Source organism: Carassius gibelio, chromosome B25 (genome assembly GCF_023724105.1).
Source record: "Carassius gibelio isolate Cgi1373 ecotype wild population from Czech Republic chromosome B25, carGib1.2-hapl.c, whole genome shotgun sequence".
Taxonomy (NCBI): Eukaryota; Metazoa; Chordata; class Actinopteri; order Cypriniformes; family Cyprinidae; genus Carassius; species Carassius gibelio.
This window is the reverse complement of record NC_068420.1, coordinates 13178835-13200051: the sequence shown is the minus strand read 5'-3', so window position 1 is coordinate 13200051 and position 21217 is coordinate 13178835. Positions and strand designations below refer to the sequence as shown.

Here is a 21217-nt window from a genome sequence, read left to right as displayed (position 1 = left end):
AACAGATCACAGGTGTGCAGGTGCATTCAGAACTTTTTATTTGGACTCTCAAGAGACACGCTGAATAACAGGCAAATAAAACATCCCGAACCTGGAGAGCTTTATGTTAAAAATCATAAATTAAGCAAAATACACCAACAGCTGGATAGGTGACTAATTTTCTCGACTTAAAAAAGGAAATGTTCTTCCAATTTAACCATTACGGGGACCTTATTTACTTTATTTCTAGAAAAGCTTTGGCACAAGAAAATATGCATCAACAGTGTGATCAATTATCATATGCTTTAAACTAATTATTTCACACTACTTACTTTAATACAGTCTTGACTGCATTAATGGACCCTCAGGTGTTATCCATCAATAATATAAATCATGATCTCTTAAAATGCACATGGATGCTAAACAATCAGTCCATCCTGAGGTGGAGACCTTGGCACTGGTTGGGAATAATCACCAAAAATCCCAACTAGATCCTAATACTGACGTGATGGGTCGTGTCTGAAAGGTTCCTGATGCCACCACGTCTTTTAAGGTTGTATTAAAGTCACTTTAACTAAAACTAAATTATCTGATATTCAGAGTTTGTCCTGTGCTTTTTAAAAGGGAGTATTTATCCAATCAATTTTAATTTGAATTAAAATACCTGCTTTTAGACAAATAAAAGATGTCTTAATGAGTTTTTCTATAATGGCTGAACATTTCTCAAAAGCTGCCCACTAATTTAAATTCACCAAAAGCATTTTTGCATCAAACAAGATCTTCTGGGGAGATGCAATCTTCTCATTTATGGATTTCTGCCTGTGTAGCAGTTATTGTGTCAGTGCTTACAAATCTTTACAGTACCACAAATGACAACCAACCTCAATGTCATGTATTAACAGAATCCTGAAACTCAACAGTTGTGATCCAGATTGAAATGTGACTGAAATGAGCTTTAAATGCCGTAAGGAGGAGAGCCCAGCTAGTGTTCAGCATTCTCAGAAAGAAGAGGCGTCAGGCTGTTCACATGGCCATCAAAAACACTCATCTAAAGACGAGAGACAACAAGGGCATCAATGCTCGACTCCAAAGCAATTCAAAAATGCAGCACAACTACCACTACTTACACTCTTGGGCTTATAAACCCCCAGTTTAAAACGACAGCAGACCACGTCTACGCAGAAGCCAACCAGACTGTGCAACATGCCTGCAGAAACACATCACAGTCATTCAGGCATTTCACATTCAATGTTTTGTTGTGAGCAAATATTCTCTCCATTTACCAGTTGTTGAGAAAATGCCTCCTATGATGCCACAGAGCCGCACGAGGAACTGCCACAAGGGCATGTGCTGCTCAGTCACCTTCACCATCAGAGAGCTGATGTCATACTTCATAAAGATCCCAGAAACCCCATGACTCCCCGCCGCGTGGTTGATCACTCGCTCCTAAAGCAGAGAGAATCAAACATGGCATCAGTGATCATCCTTGGGCAGTCATATGTACTTTACAAAGAGAACTTTTTCAAATGAAATATCCAAGTAGAACTAATTTAAACAACAGATGGTTATGAAGATATATTTAAAGGTGTCTGTACCCGTTCAGTGACTGAATACTGGTGTGTGTCCGCTGACACCTTGTACGTCTGCAGTTTTGTGGGCACAATGGTAATGAAGTACTGGAACATTTGATTATCTAGCAACAAGGGGGAAAAATGAAAATATTCATTTTTAATTTATTATTTACATTTTGTACATTTAAATTATATTACTAGCATGAATTTATATTTATGCCAATAATATTATAATTAAGTTAAATAATTAGAACACTCCTTTCAGACTTGATCTAAATGTATAATTTAACATGATTTAAATGATCAAAATGTTTGGTTATATATTATTTATTAATTCTTATTAGGGCTGGTAAACGATTATCATTTTTAATCTAATTAATTACATGATGAGGTGATTAATTAATTAATCGCACATCAAATTTGGAGAAATTACTCTTAAAAGATCATTTAAAGTCACTGTTGTGCAAAGGATAAACAGATTACAACGTGCGTTAAATGCGTTAATTTTAAAGCTTTATTTTTCTCCATAATTAATTAATTAATCTATTTAAAGTGTTAAATTACCAGCCCTAATTCTTATCTATAAATTGTATTAATAGTTTAAATGTATTTATGGTGGTAACAATTTGTAATTATAAAATATTGATTATCGATGATAAGTGAATTAGAGAAATGCAGAAACACTTATTTCCTTAAATACTGATAAATGTTTTGATTACTTACGATCAGCGGACACTTTTTCTGTGCCATCCAGTGGATTTAATATGCCAGGTATTTCCTCTCCAAAAGACAGATGGTCTATCCGATGGGAGAAGTTGTATGCTGAAATAAAAAAGTCTTTATTAGCAAACGGACCTGTTGGACATCAGATTTAAGACAGCATTTGCTCTTTTAGTGGAACAGATGTTGCCTTCTGGTCTGGATTCAAAAGCAATAGATACGTTGTGCATAGAATGAGCCATTCAGATAATATCTATAGAATCAAAACCCCTTTTTCTAGAACATTGCTTTGTTAGTCCTGAAGAAGCTCTTCAGCTTACTCTCATGGCTGACCAGGGCCGCTAGATGGGCATGACCTCGAGGGTGTGGGATGGCCCTGAAATGAAATAACACAATTCAGAGAAAATATAAAGACAACGGACACATATCTGAACTCTACAAGTAGGTCTGCAGTACTTAAAAACAATTTTTAATGGAGTGGATGCAAAAACAAGATGACAGGAGACATACTTGCCAACTGTGATGTGGAAATTTCCTGCTACTTTATTGACGTAAAGGTATCCGTGTATCCGGCAGGCGTTTAGAGGCTGAGTGGGATCATCTTCCCTGAAGAGTGAATGGAAAATGACATACTCCATTAGAAATGACTGCGTTATTTTCGCGCGATTCTTGTTGGACGTGTGGCGTAATACGCATCATGTGTTCTGACCTGGGTGGGAGCGCAGTGGGGGCACCTTTCATGACGTTCTTAAACAAAACATCCTGGAGTGAATGTTCCTCACGCAGACGGTTCTGAATGAGCAAAAGTGTCCTGAGGGACATAAAAACCATGATATATATGTATAAAATGACATTAAAAGTATGTCCCAATGTTGAAAATGTAACTGCTACATATGAATGAATGTGAAATTTACCTGTGCCAGAGCCTCTGCTGAGGAGAAAGTTCAAAAACAACCTGCCAAAGAGTTTTAAAATATGTTACGGCACCACTTTAGCAAGATATTAACAAATAAGTAAGCTCCGGTTACTCACAGGTTCATACTGCAGGCCATCAGATGCCACCATCGTCTCGGCTAGATCTAACACATCTGCTCCAACGACTGAAAATATATAAATAAAGATTATTTGATGATTTTATGCTAAAAGTCATACAACATGTTACTTAAAGATATACTTACACTGGCACCTCATGGCAACTGTGATATCAATATTAATTCGTAGTTTGCTACACGATGAAAAAATAAAAACTAAATGTTAGTACATCAAATAATGTATATAGATCAACAAAATAAAATTTTCTGTTACATTATGGTAACAGTAAAGAGTCACCTTGTAAAATCCTTATCCACTTCATACTCGTAATTCATCCATGTGTCTCGATACACAAAGAACTCAAGGAAGGCCAAGAGTGCCATGGCCGTGAAGGCCAACACAGACACTGAGGAAGAAATCATGTGGGTTTAATTCAGTACCACAGCTGTAATATTTCAGAAGAGTCAGAAAGAAAATGTTAAAGGGTTAGTTCACCCAAAAATGGTATTTGGATTTAGATTTGGATAAATGGATATTTTAGATTTAGTCTGAGAGCTCTCAGTCCCTCCACTGAAGCTGTGTGTATGGTATACTGTCCATGTCCAGAAAGGTAAGAAAAACATCATCAAAGTAGTCCATGTGACATCAGAGGGTCCGTTGGAATTTTTTGAAAACCAAATCCAACTGAATTGTTTTAAACGGTTCGCATCTCTAATACGCATTAATCCACAAATGACTTAAGATGTTAACTTTTTTTAAAGTGCCTGACACTTCCTCTGAGTTCAAACAAACCAATGCATGCACTCAAACAGTACACTGACTGAACTGCTGTGAAGATGAACACTGAGCCGAGCCAGATAACGAACAATAGACTGACTCGTTCACGAGTGAAGAACCGGTTGCATCGGTGTTCGGATCACCAGTAGTTCTTTAGGACAGTTCGATTCAATAAACCGGTTGAAGAAAACGGTTCATCGGTTCTTTTGCGCTCGACGTAATGGCGTCATTGGCGATGATTGCCCTTGATTCAAGCCTTCGGTTTACCTGGGCTCATAACACTAGCACAGAATCAGTTCAGAATCAATCACCAAAAGAATCAGTTCAGTTCAGACGCTCTGTGTGTCGGTCTGCTTCACGCTGAATCACACATGCGCAGTATCATCAGCTCCTCGGTTCACGAATCGGACGCGTCTGACAGAAACGGTTCTTGACTCGTGAACGAGTCAATGTTTTGTTCGTTATCTGGCTCGGCGTTCATCTTCAGTTCTCTCTTCACAGCAGTTCAGTCTGTGTACTGTTTGAGTACATGAATTACTCCGGGAAATTGGTTTGTTTGAACTTAGGAGGAGTGTCAGCCACATTAAAAAAGTTAACAGCTTAAGTCATTTGTGGATTAATGCTTATTAGAGATGTGAACCGTTTAAAACAATTCAGTTGGATTTGGTGAACTGAATGATTCGTTCGCAAACCGGATATCCAGACTGCTTTGATTTGAACTCTCTCTCACAACAGACATGGAAGAGAAGACAATGCTGAATAAAGTCGTCGTTTTTGGTATTTTTGGACCAAAATGTATTTTCGAGGCTTCAAAAAATTCCAACTGACCCTCTGATGTCACATGAACTACTTTGATGATGTTTTTCTTACCTTTCTGGACATGGACCGTAGACCGTGCACACAGCTTCAATGGAGGGACTGAGAACTCTCGGACTAAATCTAAAATATCTTAAACTGTGTTCCGAAGATAAAAGGAGGTCTTACATGTTTGGAACAGCATAAGGGTGAGTTATTAATGACATAATTTTCATTTTTGGGCGAACTAACCCTTTAAGTATTGTCTACAGCAAATAAACTGTGATAATGTGAGAAACGTTTAAGGTGTCTGAAAATTATTTTTTGGTTTTACTGTATGTGTGTGTATGTGAATAAATACATTCATTAAATAACATGAACTGAAATAAATTGAAATATATAACGGTATCTGAAAACATTTTATTTAGTTGCCATTAATAGAGAGAAAGAGAGAGATGTACTAAAATAACTAAAACAGGTTATTTCTTCAAACTAATATATATATATATATATATATATATATATATATATATATATATATATATATATATATATATATTAGTTTGAAGAAATAACCTGTTTTAGTCGAATCGCAGCTTAATATATATATTAAAAATAAGACAAAAACACAACAGGGTTACTAAAACTTTAACTGGAATGTGGAAAATATACAATTGAATATAAAAATGTAAATAAACTATCGATCAAATCTCGGCTGATCTCACCAGTTCCTCCACTGGCTGTGGTCTCCACATAACTCTCGGGAACCTTGGGGAAAGCGTCCAACTCCTTCACAAAGTTCAGTGCTTTCTTTTTGTTCAGCCTCCTCATCTTCACAGCAGTTGGCCGTTATCTTCCTCATGAATTTAAGCTGCGATTCATCATTTGTTTATGTCAATTGGTATATCAAGAGGAGTTGCACATTAATATACATTTGTGAACAGAATGTTACTTTAACTTTCTGTTATCAGACCAGTGCTAAATATGCGAAAGGTTTAACCACATATAAATTAGGACGTAGACCAATTTTGATTTTTTTTAAACGGTTTGTCTGTGAAGGTTCAGGTATTTCTCAGTTGTCTATGATTACTGTTAGCCAATGCTACCCGCGCACTGGTCTGGCTTGCCGTTTTACTTACTTCGTTTTCTGCTTACCTTAATATGCTATTTTAAACAGCACATTGTAGTTTTTGCAATTTTCAAATGTATAATCTCCTTGTACAACGAACGTTTAATGAAATAACGGACAGAAATCCAGAGGACTCGGAAGAGAGGTAAGCTGATGTGTGTATAGTCGCACGCTTCCGGTCTGGTGGATTATGGGTAATGTAGTCAACAAAAACATGAGGGGAGGGGTGGAAAACTACTATAGCTCACTACGACTCCTACTATTTATTTACATTTTAGAAATAGTACAAGTTTAGACCACAAAATAATCGAAATCCAAGCAAATGAGTTTAATTAAAAGACTTACACTGTGCAAAAGCTTTTATTTGATGACATACTTTTCTGAATCTAGAAATGATACTAAATAATGTGGTTTTGAGCATGAAAATGCCACAACACAATGTAAACATGACTGTTTTTAAGTGTACCTTTAAAACTTTTCTTTTAATCTGCAAAATGCAAGTATGCATTATTTTTCTAAATTAAAATTTAAACCATTTCCGCATAGTAAGCTTGCATCGCCCCACTGATACATACAGTGGCATCTGTATGTAGTAAATACAGAATTATACACATGAATCTAAATGTCAGCTGAATCCGGCCCCTCGTCCCGTAACACTGGCTGTTCGTGGCTGTCAGAGGTGGGTGTGCCGGTGTGCTCTTGAGACGGGTCTTCAGAACAGCAGCTGATGGTGGGCGAGATCACATCAGGGCTTGTGTCACATGACTCTGTGCTCTGTTCGGACGTCGCAGTGGTAGTGATGGTGGTGGCCACACTGGGAGGAACGGGCTCAAAGTCTACATCATCATCCTCCAGGTTTGAACATTCATTAATGTCTGTTACAAAGGAAGACAATAATTTTTTATTACTGTATACCCAAACATGCACAAGTGTCACGTGATCATTCTAGAATGCTGATTGGCTTCTTAACACAAATGTATTTTTATTAATATCAGTGTTGAAAACAGTTGTGCTGCTTAATATTTTTGTGGAAAATTTTTGTGCATTTTCTAGGAGTCTTTGATGATAGAGAGTTTAAAAGAACAGCAGTTTTTTATATATTGGTAAATATTGGAATTTTAAATTGTGGATTCTATTTTTTTGTTTGTTTTTAGATTATTTGTATAACAATTTAGCAAAAACTACAAAAGGATAATGCTAGATTTTTTTATTTTTTATTTAAGATTTAACCATTGATTAGTCTTTCTTAGATGTCACAATATTGTTTTAAGATTTATTGATACTGATTTTCATTTTTGTGTTTTCTTATTTATTTTGCCAAAATGGTAGTTTAATCATAGTGCATTATAATACAAAATACTGCTTTATAACTTACTGCAGAAGGCCTCTGGATATTGTTTTGCAACCTTGCCTTTTAAAGTCCTGTGGAAACACAAATTATCTTATGCATTGGAAATAACTAATGTTACACAATAATAAATTGTAGTATGTGACCCTGGATCCAAAACCAAAGCTGAAAGCATAATCTTTCCATTGATGTATGTTTGTTTTTAGGATAGGACCAAATTCGGCCGAGATATAACTATTTTAAAATCTGCACTCTGAGGATGCAAAAAAAGAAGAAAAAAATCGAAATATTGAGAAAATGTGCCTTTAAATTTGTCCAAATAAAGTTCTTTGCAATGCAGATTACTGATCAAAAATTACGCTTGGATATATTTACTGTAAAGAAAAGTACAACAAACCAGCTTGAATGTGTTCAATTTATCATACACTTGTTTGTTTTGGAGGGAGAAATGTTGATATCAGATCTTAGGTCTCCAACCTCATCATAATTAATGTCTTAAGTTGTGAATATAATACCTTATTCGTCTGAAAATGCTGTCCAAGTCTTTCTTCATCTCTATTAAAGTGCGGGTGTGCATCAGAAAGTGTTCATTCATCTGCTGTAAGCGCACATTGGACAGACCGTTGAAGTTGATCAGCATCTCATTGGTCTTCTCAAACCGGTCCAGCCTACATGAATACATGCAGCAAAATCAGCTTGGAAGCATAATAAGTGACGTTATGAATATTATTAATAAAAATGCTGCCTAGGCAGGTCACTCGATAGGGAACCCCACATGTGTTTCTGAGCTTGAATGATGGCGTTCACGTCCTCAGAGTTCACCATACTGAGCATCCTGTTACAGAATATTCCCGAAGCTGTGGGCTCCATCATGACGCTTTTAATAAAACACGAGATACTAGTGTTAATAATAATTCAAATCAACAACGAACTGTTAGATGCGAGTTTAGTCGCTTACGTGGTAAAATATTCACTGACTAGTTTGCGTCTCGATTGGTTTTATTTTAACAACGTCTTCATCAGATGCAGAAGCTTGACGCAAACGCTATATTTGTGAAACGAGAAAAAAAAATTACCGCACCGAAAAGCAAGCAGACATTTTTGTTGTGATGTTCTCGTTCTGATATGATCACGTGAGAGTGGCGTAATTCGGGAGGCGGGATCACGGAGACTTTGGAAGCGTTGATTGGCTCTCCAGGTTAAAAATGGGTGTGATTAATTTTAATGATGATAATAATGAATCGAATAATTAATAATTTTCAACATTTTTAAGCATAAAGAAAGATTTCCTAGATATGTAGTTATTTTTTTACATAAAACAATGCTTTTTAATTGTTCTATAATGACAAATATACTAGATGTGTCACATGAGGATAAATAGTTCATATACTATATATATGATGCACTATAATGTATTTTTATATATTTAAAATTAAATTATAATGATAATTTAAAAATATTAATAATACAATTTGACATTTACATATATGTAAAAACTATTTTTATTTTAAATTATTATTGACAATGAAAATTTCAGGTAAAATAATGTGTCACATAAAGAAGATAAATAGTTTTGAAATGTAATATAAAAATATTTTTTCTGTCACCATAATAAAGCACACTGCAAGTATGTGCAATAATTTACTTCAACTCAAATCTTGATTAAGAGTATCTGGCTCGAGGGGCCGGTTATGTAGAGTCCTGCCTCATCTTTGTTCAACCAAACATTGATCTGGCACCGGTTGTCTAGGCTCAGACAGCCCTGAAGGCATCTCAGGTTCTGCTGGAGCTTGTGGGAAATGTTTCTGTGAACGGGCTTTGCATGATTTGTTTCTACCAGACATGAGCAGGTTCCTCCTCTGCCTTTGACCTTAGCAAATAACACTAACTTCTCATAATGTCACGCATAACTGACAAAAAGATGGTTGGTTTCTGATTACATTTACATTACATTTACATTGAATCATTTAGACACTTTTATTCAAAGCGACTTATAAATGAGAATAGAAGCAATCAGACCAACGAGAGAACATTGGTCAATGGCTGGCGAAAAAGATGTGACTTTAAATGTTTTTTGAAAATGAGTAAAAACTCAGCGTTTCGAATTGAGATTGGGAATGGGAATTTGGTGTTGGTTTTATGTTATAATTAGCACTCATATGTGACCCTGGATGACAAAACCAGTCATAAAGATCAGTTTTTTTAAAAATGAGATTTATGCACACACACACATATATGGGTACTGTCAAACAATTAATAACATCCAAGAAAAAAGTTTTTATTTGCATAATACTGTATATGTGTGTACTGTGTTGTTATGAATATATAAATACACACATGCATGTTTGTATTTTGAGCATTTTTGCATTTATTTACATACATATATGTATATTCATATAATTTATATAATTTATAAATATATTTAATATATAAACATAACATATTTTTCTAAAATACATACATCATGTGTGTGTATTTATATATACACAATGCACATATACATCATTTAAATAATAACTTTTATTTTGAATGCTATTAATTGCAATTAATCATTTGACAGCACTAATATACATATTTATGAATAAATAAGCTTTCCATTGATGTATGGTTTGTTAGGATGGGACAGCATTTGGCCGAGATACAGCTATTTGAAAATCTAGAATCTGAGAGTGCAAAAAAAAATCTAAATATTGAGAAAAATCGCATTTGACGTTGTCCAAATGAAGTTCCTAGCAATGCATATTACTAATCAAAAATTAAGTTTTGACCCATACAATGTATTGGTGGCTATTTCTATGTATATACCCATGCTAATTATGACTGGTTTTGTTGTCCAGGGCCACACACACACACACACATATATATGTGTGTGTGTGTGTGTGTGTGTTTCATATGTATTAATAGTTAATAAATGAAAAAATATGATATAATAATCAATTAATATTAAATCGATAAAATATTGCAGTAATTGATTGCAGTTAATAATATTGTAGTTATATAAAAATATAAAATAATAAACATTTCCTAATTCTACATTATAAAAATATTCATGAAAATATACAAGTATGTATTAATATCAATAATTGCTTAATTTAAGATTAAGTGTACACCTCTGCTTGTAACTTAATGTAGAGCGTCATGTAGACAAGACCTCATTTATCAAATACTTCACTTGCTTCTCACGCTTCATAATAAGGGAATGGCTGTCTCCTTCCTTTGGATTCCTGCCCATGTGGGGGTGAAAGGAAATTAAGTTGTCGATATGCTAGCAAAAAATTCTATAAAGCATGAAACAGTAGCTGTACAAATACCAATAATTAGAGCAGAGGTCAAAACCATCATAAAGGTCACACTGGTTTAAATACAACATTGCACAGAATAGGAAAACATCCCACTGGATTATGCACTGTTTGTAATGTGCAAGAGACAGTGAAGCATATACTGTTAGACTGCAAAAAGTATGACGAAGATAGGGCAGAATTAAAGACACAGATGGATGGACAATGCATGACACTTGAGCATTTATTATGGAAAGCATCTGGGAGTATAAGCAATTTATTAATTTTGTTTAATTAAGAATTTAATAATTTAATTAAGAATTTAATAGGAAGGAATTTTCTTTTGTAAAGGTTTTATATATATTTTTTAAATTTAATTAATTAATTATATATTTTTTTTATTCACCTCTCCTTTGATGTCATTCTAATACCCACACTCCAGTCTCGTAGGTGGCGGTAATGCACAAGATGAGTTCCCAACCGCGATTAAACCCGAAAGAAGAAGAAGAAGAAGAAGAAGAAGAAGAAGAAGATGTAACTCAATGTACTTCCGCGGTTAGCCAGTAAGTGGCAGTAAACAGATTCAAAGCTGAGACTCGCTCAGTGAATCATAATAGAAGAAGCCTTTCACGCATTCGAGCTCTTCAGAAGAGTTAATCAAAAATATATTTCAGTATACCAGTTTTTTGTTTATTCAACGGATTTACTTTTGACAACAGGTGAGGACTTACATTACAAGTTTCATTTGACCGACGACGATAAAAGTAGGTTAAAAAGCCGTTGCGTCCTGTAACGTTACACCGAGCTGGCTAACATTAGCATCTTCCCATCCCAAGCTAACGTTCAATACTCGAATTCATCTTGCCATAATTTCCCATATATTAATGTTTCCCCTCTTAAATAACTGTTTTAAGTTCTGTTTCAATTTAAAAGTGTTATAAAGAATTTTAAAATCTCATTTCAGTTGGTAAGAATGGCAGCAGACTGGGTTGGCTGTCTTGTTTCTATCCACTGTGGAGCAACTTTAGGAGTGTATCAAGGAGAAGTGTCTTCAGTAGATCAGACCAGCCAGACCATCTCTCTCAGACATCCCTTCCACAATGGAGTCAAGTGCACTGTGCCCGAGGTCACCTTCAGGTGAGTAATAAAAGGAAGATCCTGAAAGGGTCAATGTTTATCATTGTGGTGTCTGTTTTTGATCCTTAATGAATGATTTTAACAGTGCCATGGACATTAAAGATCTCAAAATCCTGGAGATCCATAAGAGTTCCACTGAAGTCCCAAAGCAGAATGGTCCAGACACCAGCTCCACAGTGACTCTCGTTAGCGGACGCAAGGATAAGGGTGGTGGTGGCGCCCCGGTCAGTAGCACTCCTGTGATGGTCCCTAATAAAACCGAACCCAAACCACAGGAAGGAGGGGTGTCTCCGGTGCCACACTACTCAAAAAGTTACGGTGAACGTCACATGGACATGGCTGTCCAAAGTAAAGGCTTTAGACGAAGACACAACTCTTGTGAGTCTTCTGTGTCATTAGATATTGAACCTTATCATTCAGATTTTAACTGAATTTTAATTTCTAGATATATTATTATTCAGGTGTTATTTGGGAAATTGCAATTTAAAATGCAATTAAAAAAAGGTTTGCTGTGCTTGTTTGTAGAGTTGCTCAATTTGGCTTAAATGTTGTTATTAAATATAAATTGGATTACTTATTAATAATAAAATTAATAACAAGGCTTATTATTTTTGTTATAAAATATTATTTAAAACAAATTGTTACTCTTAAAACAATCCACTGTAAAAGAATAAAAGGTTTTAATTAAAATAAAATGATTTCATTTTACAAGGTTTAGTTAAATAAATGCTTTGTTGATTTTGATGCCAAACCATCAATGAAACGCATAAATATTATTAATTAAGAATATAATACATTTAAATTAATTAGTATTACAATCTTATTTTGTATAATGTTTCTGTTTCCTAATACTCTCAATAAATGCATGATTATTATTTTATAGTCATGCTACATTGGAAGAAAACAGCTGGAATGTGGTCTATGAAAAGTCATAAAAGAGATTTTATCAACTAATGCCCTTTATAACCGTTTGTAGGGTCGTCTAGTTGCAGAGGCCCAAATCAGGCCACGCCCAAAAAGAATGGGTTGAAGAACGGAGGTCATATGAAGAACAGAGACGATGAGTGTTTTGGAGACGGTATGGACGATGTTCCCGATGAGGACTTTGATTTTGAGGGGAACCTGGCGCTGTTCGACAAGGCTGCGGTGTTCTCGCAGATCGATTCGTCAGAACGCCGAGGCAACGGCGCGAGATCTCGAGGAACGCCTGGAGAGCAAACGCCATCACGATACCGGCACGACGAGAACATCCTAGAAGCCAAACCCGTCGTCTACAGACAGATCACGGTTCCACAGAATGGAACCAAAGAATATAGCACTGGTAAGACTCTGACCTCATTATATTGTTTTATAATTTCTCTTATTTCGCCTTTATTTATGCTGTTTCTCCCAGACTCAGGGCTGGTGGTACCCAGCATCTCTTTCGAGTTGCACAAGCGTTTATTAGCTGCGGCAGAAAGTCATGGTCTCTCTCTGGAGCGCAGGCTTGAGATGACGGGCATATGTGCGAGTCAGATGGCCCTCACGCTACTTGGAGGCCCGAACAGGTTTGTGGGGGCTTAAACAGAAATTGCACAATCAAAATATCTCCAGCAGGTCTGGATGTCATTGGTCTGGTTCTTCTCGTAGACTTACCCCAAAGAATGTACATCAGCGGCCCACGGTGGCCCTGCTGTGTGGACCACATGTCCAGGGCGCTCAGGGCATCAGCTGTGGCCGTCACTTGGCCAACCATGAAGTGGAGGTCATCCTTTTCCTGCCAAACTTCGTCAAGATGTTGGAGGCCATCACCAGCGAACTCGCACTTTTCGGGAAGACGGGAGGCAAACTGGTTTCTAATGTGAAAGGTGTGACACTATTGCATCAATATTTAATAATCATTCATGATACAACAGTGTACATTTTTGGGCGATATATCAGTAGACACGATTAACCAGTAGAGATCGTCTCATTTGCATGCATTTTTAAGCATAACACGTGTAACAGCATATTGGCATATTTTTGTAACTTTAATAAGAAAAGGTTTGTTTACATAGTGAAAAATATGCAGTGTTTTTATACATTTAATTACTTCATATAATGTACAGTATGTAGCAGTTCTTATTTATTTGTTCTACTGTAGTTTATTGTAATTCGTTTGTTTTTTATTCCTATTTAATCCCTGACTGTTTACTAGTCTTCATTGCAGTTGAGTTTTATTATTTATTTTTGGGATATTGATGCAGGTAACAAGAATTAGGAGGTTTCTTTGGTATCAAACATTTTGATTCCATAAAAACCTAATTTAACTATTTTGTGATATATGTCATGAAATAAGGTTTTGGTCCTATCTCCCACCCCTAATATCTATGATATTTTCTTTAACCTGTTAACTGTCACTCACGTTTTTGAAGATAGACTTGAATATGCATGATACAAACCTAAATTTTTATAATTCATGACTGAAAACATTTTGTAACATGATTTTGATGTGCCATTTACATGGTAATGCAATGTCTGATTTTAAAATGGGTTTTAAAGGATGAATTTTGAGATTTTATGTTTTCAAGTGATATATAACTTCTGATGGTTTCTAAAATGTGATAGAGAAAAAGGCAACGAGGAAGTCTTTTTTTTTTAAACGAAGGTCAAAGCTCCTTTTGTAATGTAGATTTCTGAGGGTGCACTCTTGTCATAAATTCATCTATTACGTTTCCTACATAATTTTTTACAAAAAATATTGGTATATTATATATTTGGGAGTCTTAGACCTTTCCAACGATATATAGTTTGTCAAGATTAGATTAAATTTGATTGTAATATAGTATAGTCAACGTAGGCGTCCCGTATACGGGACGGGGTGACATTTAAAAGGTTAAAATGATCAGTATTACTGGTTGATATTGGAGATAAACACACACTGTGTTTGGTAAGATTTTTTTTGTTTTTGAAAAAAGTCTGTTTTGCTTCATTACACCATTCTTTAGTGTCACATGATCCTACAGAAATTTGATACTGAAGAAATGTTTATTATTATTATCAATGTAGAAAAATATAGATATATAGTATGTGAAATTATTGACTTTTTACGATTCTTGGAATATAAAGTTCAAAAGAGCAGAACTTATAGAAAAAGTTGCTTTTAGTAACAATGATAAAGTTTTTGCTGTCACTTTTGACCAATTTAAGGCACCTTAGCTGAATAAATATATTTAATTCAAAAGGGAATCTTTAAAAATACTCTTTTGATGCCCAAAATACATATAAATCGATCGATTTTAATTCCTAGTGTTATTTGTAATTTATTTAGTCAAAGTATTATACAGTTTTAATAGTTTATTTAACAGTTATCAGCTCTAAAATGAAAATGATAATCAGCTTCTCTTAATATCCAGAATTTTAATATTGCGCACCCCTTATAAACTTGAGTGCTCACTAGGTGTAATCCATCTGATTCTCCCTCCCCCACCCAAAGATCTGTTTCCATCAACACAAATTTTGATGACGAAACCAAAAACCTTTATCATGGTTTCTGTCTGTCACATATCTTCCTAACACACCCACCTGAATGCTTTGTTTAGATGGGCTTCGAAAGTCTTGGAAACTTCCACTCTGAATAGCAGGAACATGTTTAACTTTGCTCCCACCCACCCTCCTGAGATAGTATACCAGAACACTTCTGAACGCCAGTGGAGGTGTAAATGAAAAATACACATTAAACTGCATTATTCTTATCCACAAAATGTAATTTCACCCTCAGACTTGCCCGAGACGCCAGTTGACCTGGTCATAAACTGCCTGGATTCGCATGAAAACGGATTCTTGAGGGAGCAGCCCTGGTACAAGGCCGCCGCCGACTGGGCCAATCAGAACCGAGCCCCGGTACTGAGCATCGACCCTCCAGTAAGTGGACAGGCACATGCCGTGGAAGCAAAATGGTCACTTTCCCTGGGCCTCCCACTGCCTCTCTCCGAGGGGGCCGGCAGAGTCTACCTGTGTGACATCGGCATTCCCAGACAGGTGTTCCAGGAAGTGGGGATCAAATACCACTCCCCCTTCGGATGTAAATTTGTCATCCCGCTGCACTCCGAATAAGCCGTTGACTTTCACGGTCAAGGCTTTCTGAACCTGCCTTAAAGATTTTAAGAATGAACGGACCTCGGTTTGAATGTTGCAGCAGAACTGGAACTTCTCAGTCTGTATTTTTCTCAAGTTCTTCTATACTTCTGTGCTTATTCTCCTCAAAGGGAAGTGACGGAAACAATACCAGCTCTTGTGACAAACCTGATATGTTCAAAGCAGAACCAACATCAGTATACTCGCCATCTGATGCATTCTAACAGTCTTACAATAATCTTTCAAACAGCCGTTTTAATACACAAGGCTGATTTATTTATTTAAATCTTTTTGGGGAAGGAAATGAGAAAACTTTCATAACCCATTAAATGTGCAGTTATGTCACAAAAACAGCAACTGGCTTACACTTTCAAATAAAAATTTCCTGATCATTAACTCCACCCATGTCATCCAAGATGTTTACGTCTTTCTTTCTTCAGTCGGAAAGAAATTAAGGTTTTTGATGAAAACATTCCAGGATTTCTTTCCTTATAGTGGACTTCCAACGGCTTCCAGACAGTTAAAGGTCAAAATGAGTTTCGGTGCTTCAAAGCGCTCCACACAATCCCAGAAGAGGAACAAGGGTCTTACCTAGCGAAATCTTCATTGTCAAAAAAAATAAAATTAAAAGCATATGCTTTATAATCAGAAATACTCTGCTTGCACTGCTCTGCGATGCACATCCACGACTTGACGTAATACATCATCACACTGAAAAGGTCACGCGTGACGTAGGCAGAAGTACCAACTTGGTGTTTACAAGCCGAACTTACAAAGACTAAAGTCAAACGCAGTTTACAAAAACATTTTATGTGTGTCATTGAACATACAACAACATTGGAACGGTCCTCCTCCTCCACATTTGTAAACACTGAGTGAGTCAAGCGTGACTTTATCAATGTGATTATGTATTACGTGAAGTCATGGACGCGCATCGCAGAGCAGTGCAAGGCGAGCTTTTCTGTTTATAAAGCATATACAATTATTATTATTATTTTTTTTTTTTTAAATGACCATTTCGCTAGATAAGAACCGTATTCCTCATCTGGTATTGTGTAGAGCGCTTTGAAGCAGCACTGAAAATGTCATTTTGACCTTTAACCGTTTAGTAGCCGTTGAAGTCCACTATAAGGAGAAGAATCCTGGAATGTTTTCATGAAAAACCTTTGAAGAAATAAAAATAAACTGTTTGACTGAAGAAAGAACAACATAATCATCTCGAATGACATGGTGGTGAGTAAATGATCAAGAAATTTTAATTTGAAAGTGAACTAATCCTTTCATGCGACTTAATTGGTCTTATGGCATTTTTGAATCATATTTTATCCAAAAGAAAAAAAAGCTTTTAGTTCATAATTGCAGATGCTGACTTAAATTTGTCCCATAGAAAACAAATCTGCATTAGATGGGGGTTTCGTCCCCCCTTTTCTTTCTTTTTGTGCCAGATTGATCAAAGTCAGTGTCAAGGCACTGAGAGTTCATTGCATGCTAAATTTCTTACAAAGTGTTATTTGCTTTGTCGACCAAGCCCAGTGTGCTGTAAATATGTCAGATTGACTGGGATCTTAGCAGTGATAAATTGTTGCACACTTGAATGTTAAGGTAAGTGTACTAAAAAACTAGTTTGGGATGTTGGTTGCCATTGGACCAATTCTGAGCATTTAAAAGCAATCATTGGCCAATACCACCAGTTTTCTACCGCAAAATTCATTACTGTGCTTTACCTCATTTGCATTAGTTTCAGTTCTCAGTGCTCACAAATAAGCAGCTTATGAAATCCGGTTTTAAATGGGTTTCATATTGAGTCAGCACAGCCTGTTTGGTTAGCACAAACAAGGATCTTTTATTAAGAAAGATGCTCCATGTGTTGCAATAAACCTGCTTGCTGAAATTGATTTGTGATTTTATTACAGGTTGTATTATTATGCGCACAACAAACCCATAACACAGTGTGTGCTGCACACTCAGTTCTTTTGGGTAATGAATGAGTTTTGCAAAAGCACTGATGAGGACAGGAGTGGAAATATTTGTTTGAATCTGCAGATTACCGTATGCCTTCAGTTTGAATGAGAGGCACTTACGACTCGCAAATCCTCTATAAAAGATCCATATGCAACAATAATGAACTTAAAATTGTTACAAAACTGACACCAGGAAATAATGTACTGCTTTCATCAGACTAATTTACTTTTTTACTAAATGTTTTTTCATTGAAGCTTCATCGTGACGGCTTCTGAATTTGACTAGCAAATATTTTGTGTTCTTTTTTTTCTCTCAAAATTAAATTAGATTCCTTTTCGAGTGTTTTATCTCAGTTTTCTGGTCATAAGCCACGGCGCTTTTTTTTTCTTTTTCTTTATGTTAGTTAAGCTATGTACAATCTAGGGGTAACCTCATTGGAGTTGACCACCCCAGATGTCTAATTTGTCTTGTCACAAGTGTTTAGATAAACTAGAAACCAACAGACCTTACACATCACCTTTTCTCATTCTTGAGGAAATTATAAAATTCTTGGCTTTTTTTCCCCCCTCTTTTCTTTTCACTGTTGATGTTTGTGTCTGTAAGGTCATTCATTGGTGATCCTCTGGCTCCTTGAAATTGGCTTTTGAGCTTAAAAACAAAGACGCCATAAAAAAGAGAGGCCGTTATTGGGCACATTAATAAGTTAATGATAATATTGAGATTGCACTGTCACAGTCTTATGGTGTTTAAATACAGATAATCAAACATGTATGTCTAATAATACAGCAGAAACAGCACTAAAAGAGCTTCAAGTTGGTGCCAAAATCACTTTTTGCGACTTGTTACTTGAGATTAAAAAAAGAATTATTATTACTGCTGTACAATTTTTTTTTTCTTTTTCATTTGGTTTGCAAAAAACAAAACTAATTGGTCATAATATTCAGTTGAATATTGTTTGATACCCAAGCACTACGTGTGCTTACATGTATGGTAAAATATAGTTTGATATAAATCATTCCTCTGTAGGAGTTTGCTTCTAAAATCTGACCAAACAAAAAAAATGTGGAAAATGTTTTGTTGTTCTACGGTGACGTTCATTTGTGTGGCTCCCCCACAGTGATGTCATCAAACATGCCTCTGAAGGCTTGAGGGGGTTTTGTTCAGTGTCAAAAGTTGAAAGCTACTTTTTGGTTTCTTTCCACAGGTTTCCATTCTTACGCCTTTTTCTTGACAAAAGCATGAGGTAAAGGTTGTTGGCATTGCGTCATTTTATCATTTATCTCTGCACCTGTTGTATAAGGCAAAACACGATTCAATATTGGTTTAGACAGCAACATTGTTACTATTAATTGTAAATTAGTGACATATCTGTTCGGCATAGTTCTGATATCACTGGAAACCTTACATGCCTAACATTGTCGACTTTGAAGTGTAAGGATTGAATAAAAAAAAAATGGAAACATAACTTTATGACTGTTGTTTTTTTTATTTACAGTTAATTAAATCTCTTTCTACTTCCAAAAATTCCATAAAAATACCCTACAAGCATGCATTTATTATGATTATTATTTTATTTAATGTGTGAATATTTTTATTGATGCAATTCCCTTTAAAAGCGCGTGCTGTCGCTACTGTCTATGAATCTTACCCATACAGTCTATGATCCTACCACGGAAAAAGTGGGTCATAAATATTAAGTTGCTTGGTCACCTTCCCGCAGCGTCCGTTTACGCAATCTCATTAATATTAACGAGACGTCATTAAAACATCAGTCATTGGCCAGCAACCTATCAACGTATTGCGTCAAATCACATCTCGTCACCTAATTAATATTCATAAGCCAAGCCTTACCGGTGAGACTCATGCTAGTGTTGGGAAGTTCGGATCATTTTAACGACTCGGACTTTTGAGTCTCGTTCAGCAAAATGAACGAATCTTTTATCGAATCATTTCGCTCATTTTAGCAAAGTGTAATTAAAATGTTACGTGTTACTTCCCCAACACATCTATTACTTACACAAACTTTGATCACACTACAAACAATACAAAACTAAAATGCTATAATAAACAGAAAATATTAATTAATGCTTTACCTGGGTCTTCAGTCTGTGATTAGCTCACGTCACCTCTTTTCAGACAAGTTTTCGGGCTTAAGACATTCCTTAATCACGTGACAGACCCATACGCTATTTCTTACGCTATTATAAGATATTGTAATAATTCAGCCAAATCGTGTCAATCTAAATAAAGTTATTTCATTAGAAGATAAAAAAAAAGCTTGTGATGATGATATATCTCAGCAATTGAACAGGCAAATAAGAGTTTAAGAAATAATAAAAGTCCAGGCAGTGATGGTCTAACCGCTGAGCTAATAGCCTATATAAGATATTTGTTAAAAATATCCTTATTAAAAGTGTTCGAAGAAAGTCTTGAATTGTAAGCACTTCCACCAACCATGACACAAGAAGTTATCACCCTGATACCCAAACTCAACAAAGATAAAGAGTGTCTAGAAAACTGGAGCCCAATCACCCTCTTAAATAATCATTAGAAAACAAAATTTTAGCTTCAGTTTTAGCAAGAAGAAGGAAAAATGTCCTCAACTCTATTATTGATAAATCACAATCAGGTTTAATGGAGAAACGTCATATTACGAACAATTTAAAATTAATCTTAGATCTTCTAGACTACGAAAATCTCAACTTTTAATAAAGTTTCATGCTTTTCTTAGACTTCTACAAAGCTTTTGATTCGCTTGAGCACTAGTTCATATTTCAAGCTCTTGACAAATTTGGGTTTAGAGATCATTTTTGTAAAGCCACCAGGACATTATACAGAAATAATAATAGTGTTATTAAATTAAACTTTGGAACCTCACTGAGATTCAATTTGTCACGTGGAGTAAGACAAGGCTATCCTATATCTCCATATTTATTCTTACTTGCCTCTCAGTTTTTACATTATTTTTCAGTTTCATTATTTCCACTAATAATTTGCAAGGTATCACAATTGATGATACACAAATTATTATTAGCCAGCTGGCTGACGACACTACTTTATTTCTGAATGATGCCTCCCAGATCTCACTTTGGAATTTTATCCCTTATTATAATTTCTGTAAAGTTGGTGGCCTGAATTTCCTTTTACTTTGTAATTATAATTTTTTTAAAACCCCTCTCAAACTTTCTAGTTTCCATAAGCAGATGCTCTTGGCCTAGTCATTAATATACAAACACAACTTTTCTCTGCACAGATATTATTTATGGAACAATAAGGACATTCTTTACAGAATAAATCACTTTTCTTTGACATTTGGGTTGAAAACAATCTTTGTTTAGTTGGACAGCTTTTTAATTCACAAGGCAGACTCTACAACTACTCAGATTTCTTACAG

General features: G+C 35.5%; 3 protein-coding genes across 7 annotated transcripts; 1 reads left to right on the top strand and 2 right to left on the bottom strand.

The window, feature by feature from the left end:
• Nucleotides 1-15: 15 nt before the first annotated feature.
• ergic2 (ERGIC and golgi 2) lies at nucleotides 16-6188 on the bottom strand. The gene is made up of 14 exons (XM_052598068.1): nucleotides 6030-6188; nucleotides 5600-5745; nucleotides 3600-3708; nucleotides 3449-3495; nucleotides 3303-3370; nucleotides 3185-3225; nucleotides 2980-3081; nucleotides 2781-2876; nucleotides 2591-2646; nucleotides 2274-2372; nucleotides 1575-1672; nucleotides 1263-1425; nucleotides 1107-1186; nucleotides 16-1027 (listed from the first exon to the last, which is right to left on the bottom strand). The coding sequence occupies exons 2-14, from the start codon at nucleotides 5703-5705 to the stop codon at nucleotides 962-964; spliced, it is 1131 nt and encodes a 376-aa protein (XP_052454028.1). The 5' UTR covers nucleotides 5706-5745; nucleotides 6030-6188; the 3' UTR covers nucleotides 16-961.
• Nucleotides 6189-6316: 128 nt separating this feature from the next.
• kxd1 (KxDL motif containing 1) lies at nucleotides 6317-8531 on the bottom strand. Of its 3 annotated transcripts, none has more exons than XM_052598072.1 (5): nucleotides 8310-8531; nucleotides 8127-8228; nucleotides 7867-8019; nucleotides 7379-7425; nucleotides 6317-6878 (listed from the first exon to the last, which is right to left on the bottom strand). In XM_052598072.1, exons 2-5 carry the CDS (start codon nucleotides 8222-8224, stop codon nucleotides 6622-6624), a joined length of 555 nt encoding a protein of 184 aa, XP_052454032.1. In that variant the 5' UTR covers nucleotides 8225-8228; nucleotides 8310-8531; the 3' UTR covers nucleotides 6317-6621. The 3 variants fall into 3 exon arrangements, with proteins under 3 accessions (XP_052454032.1, XP_052454031.1, XP_052454030.1); XM_052598071.1 differs by having other exon boundaries at nucleotides 8330-8483; XM_052598070.1 differs by having other exon boundaries at nucleotides 8127-8480.
• Nucleotides 8532-11185: 2654 nt separating this feature from the next.
• On the top strand, nucleotides 11186-17756 carry LOC128014535 (enhancer of mRNA-decapping protein 3). 3 transcript variants are annotated; one of them, XM_052598172.1, is made up of 7 exons: nucleotides 11186-11348; nucleotides 11594-11766; nucleotides 11852-12078; nucleotides 12743-13087; nucleotides 13160-13313; nucleotides 13396-13613; nucleotides 15506-17756. In XM_052598172.1, the coding sequence occupies exons 2-7, from the start codon at nucleotides 11603-11605 to the stop codon at nucleotides 15838-15840; spliced, it is 1443 nt and encodes a 480-aa protein (XP_052454132.1). In that variant the 5' UTR covers nucleotides 11186-11348; nucleotides 11594-11602; the 3' UTR covers nucleotides 15841-17756. The 3 variants fall into 3 exon arrangements, with proteins under 3 accessions (XP_052454132.1, XP_052454130.1, XP_052454131.1); XM_052598170.1 differs by having other exon boundaries at nucleotides 11852-12144; XM_052598171.1 differs by having other exon boundaries at nucleotides 11195-11393; nucleotides 11852-12144.
• The last annotated feature ends 3461 nt before the right edge of the window (nucleotides 17757-21217 follow it).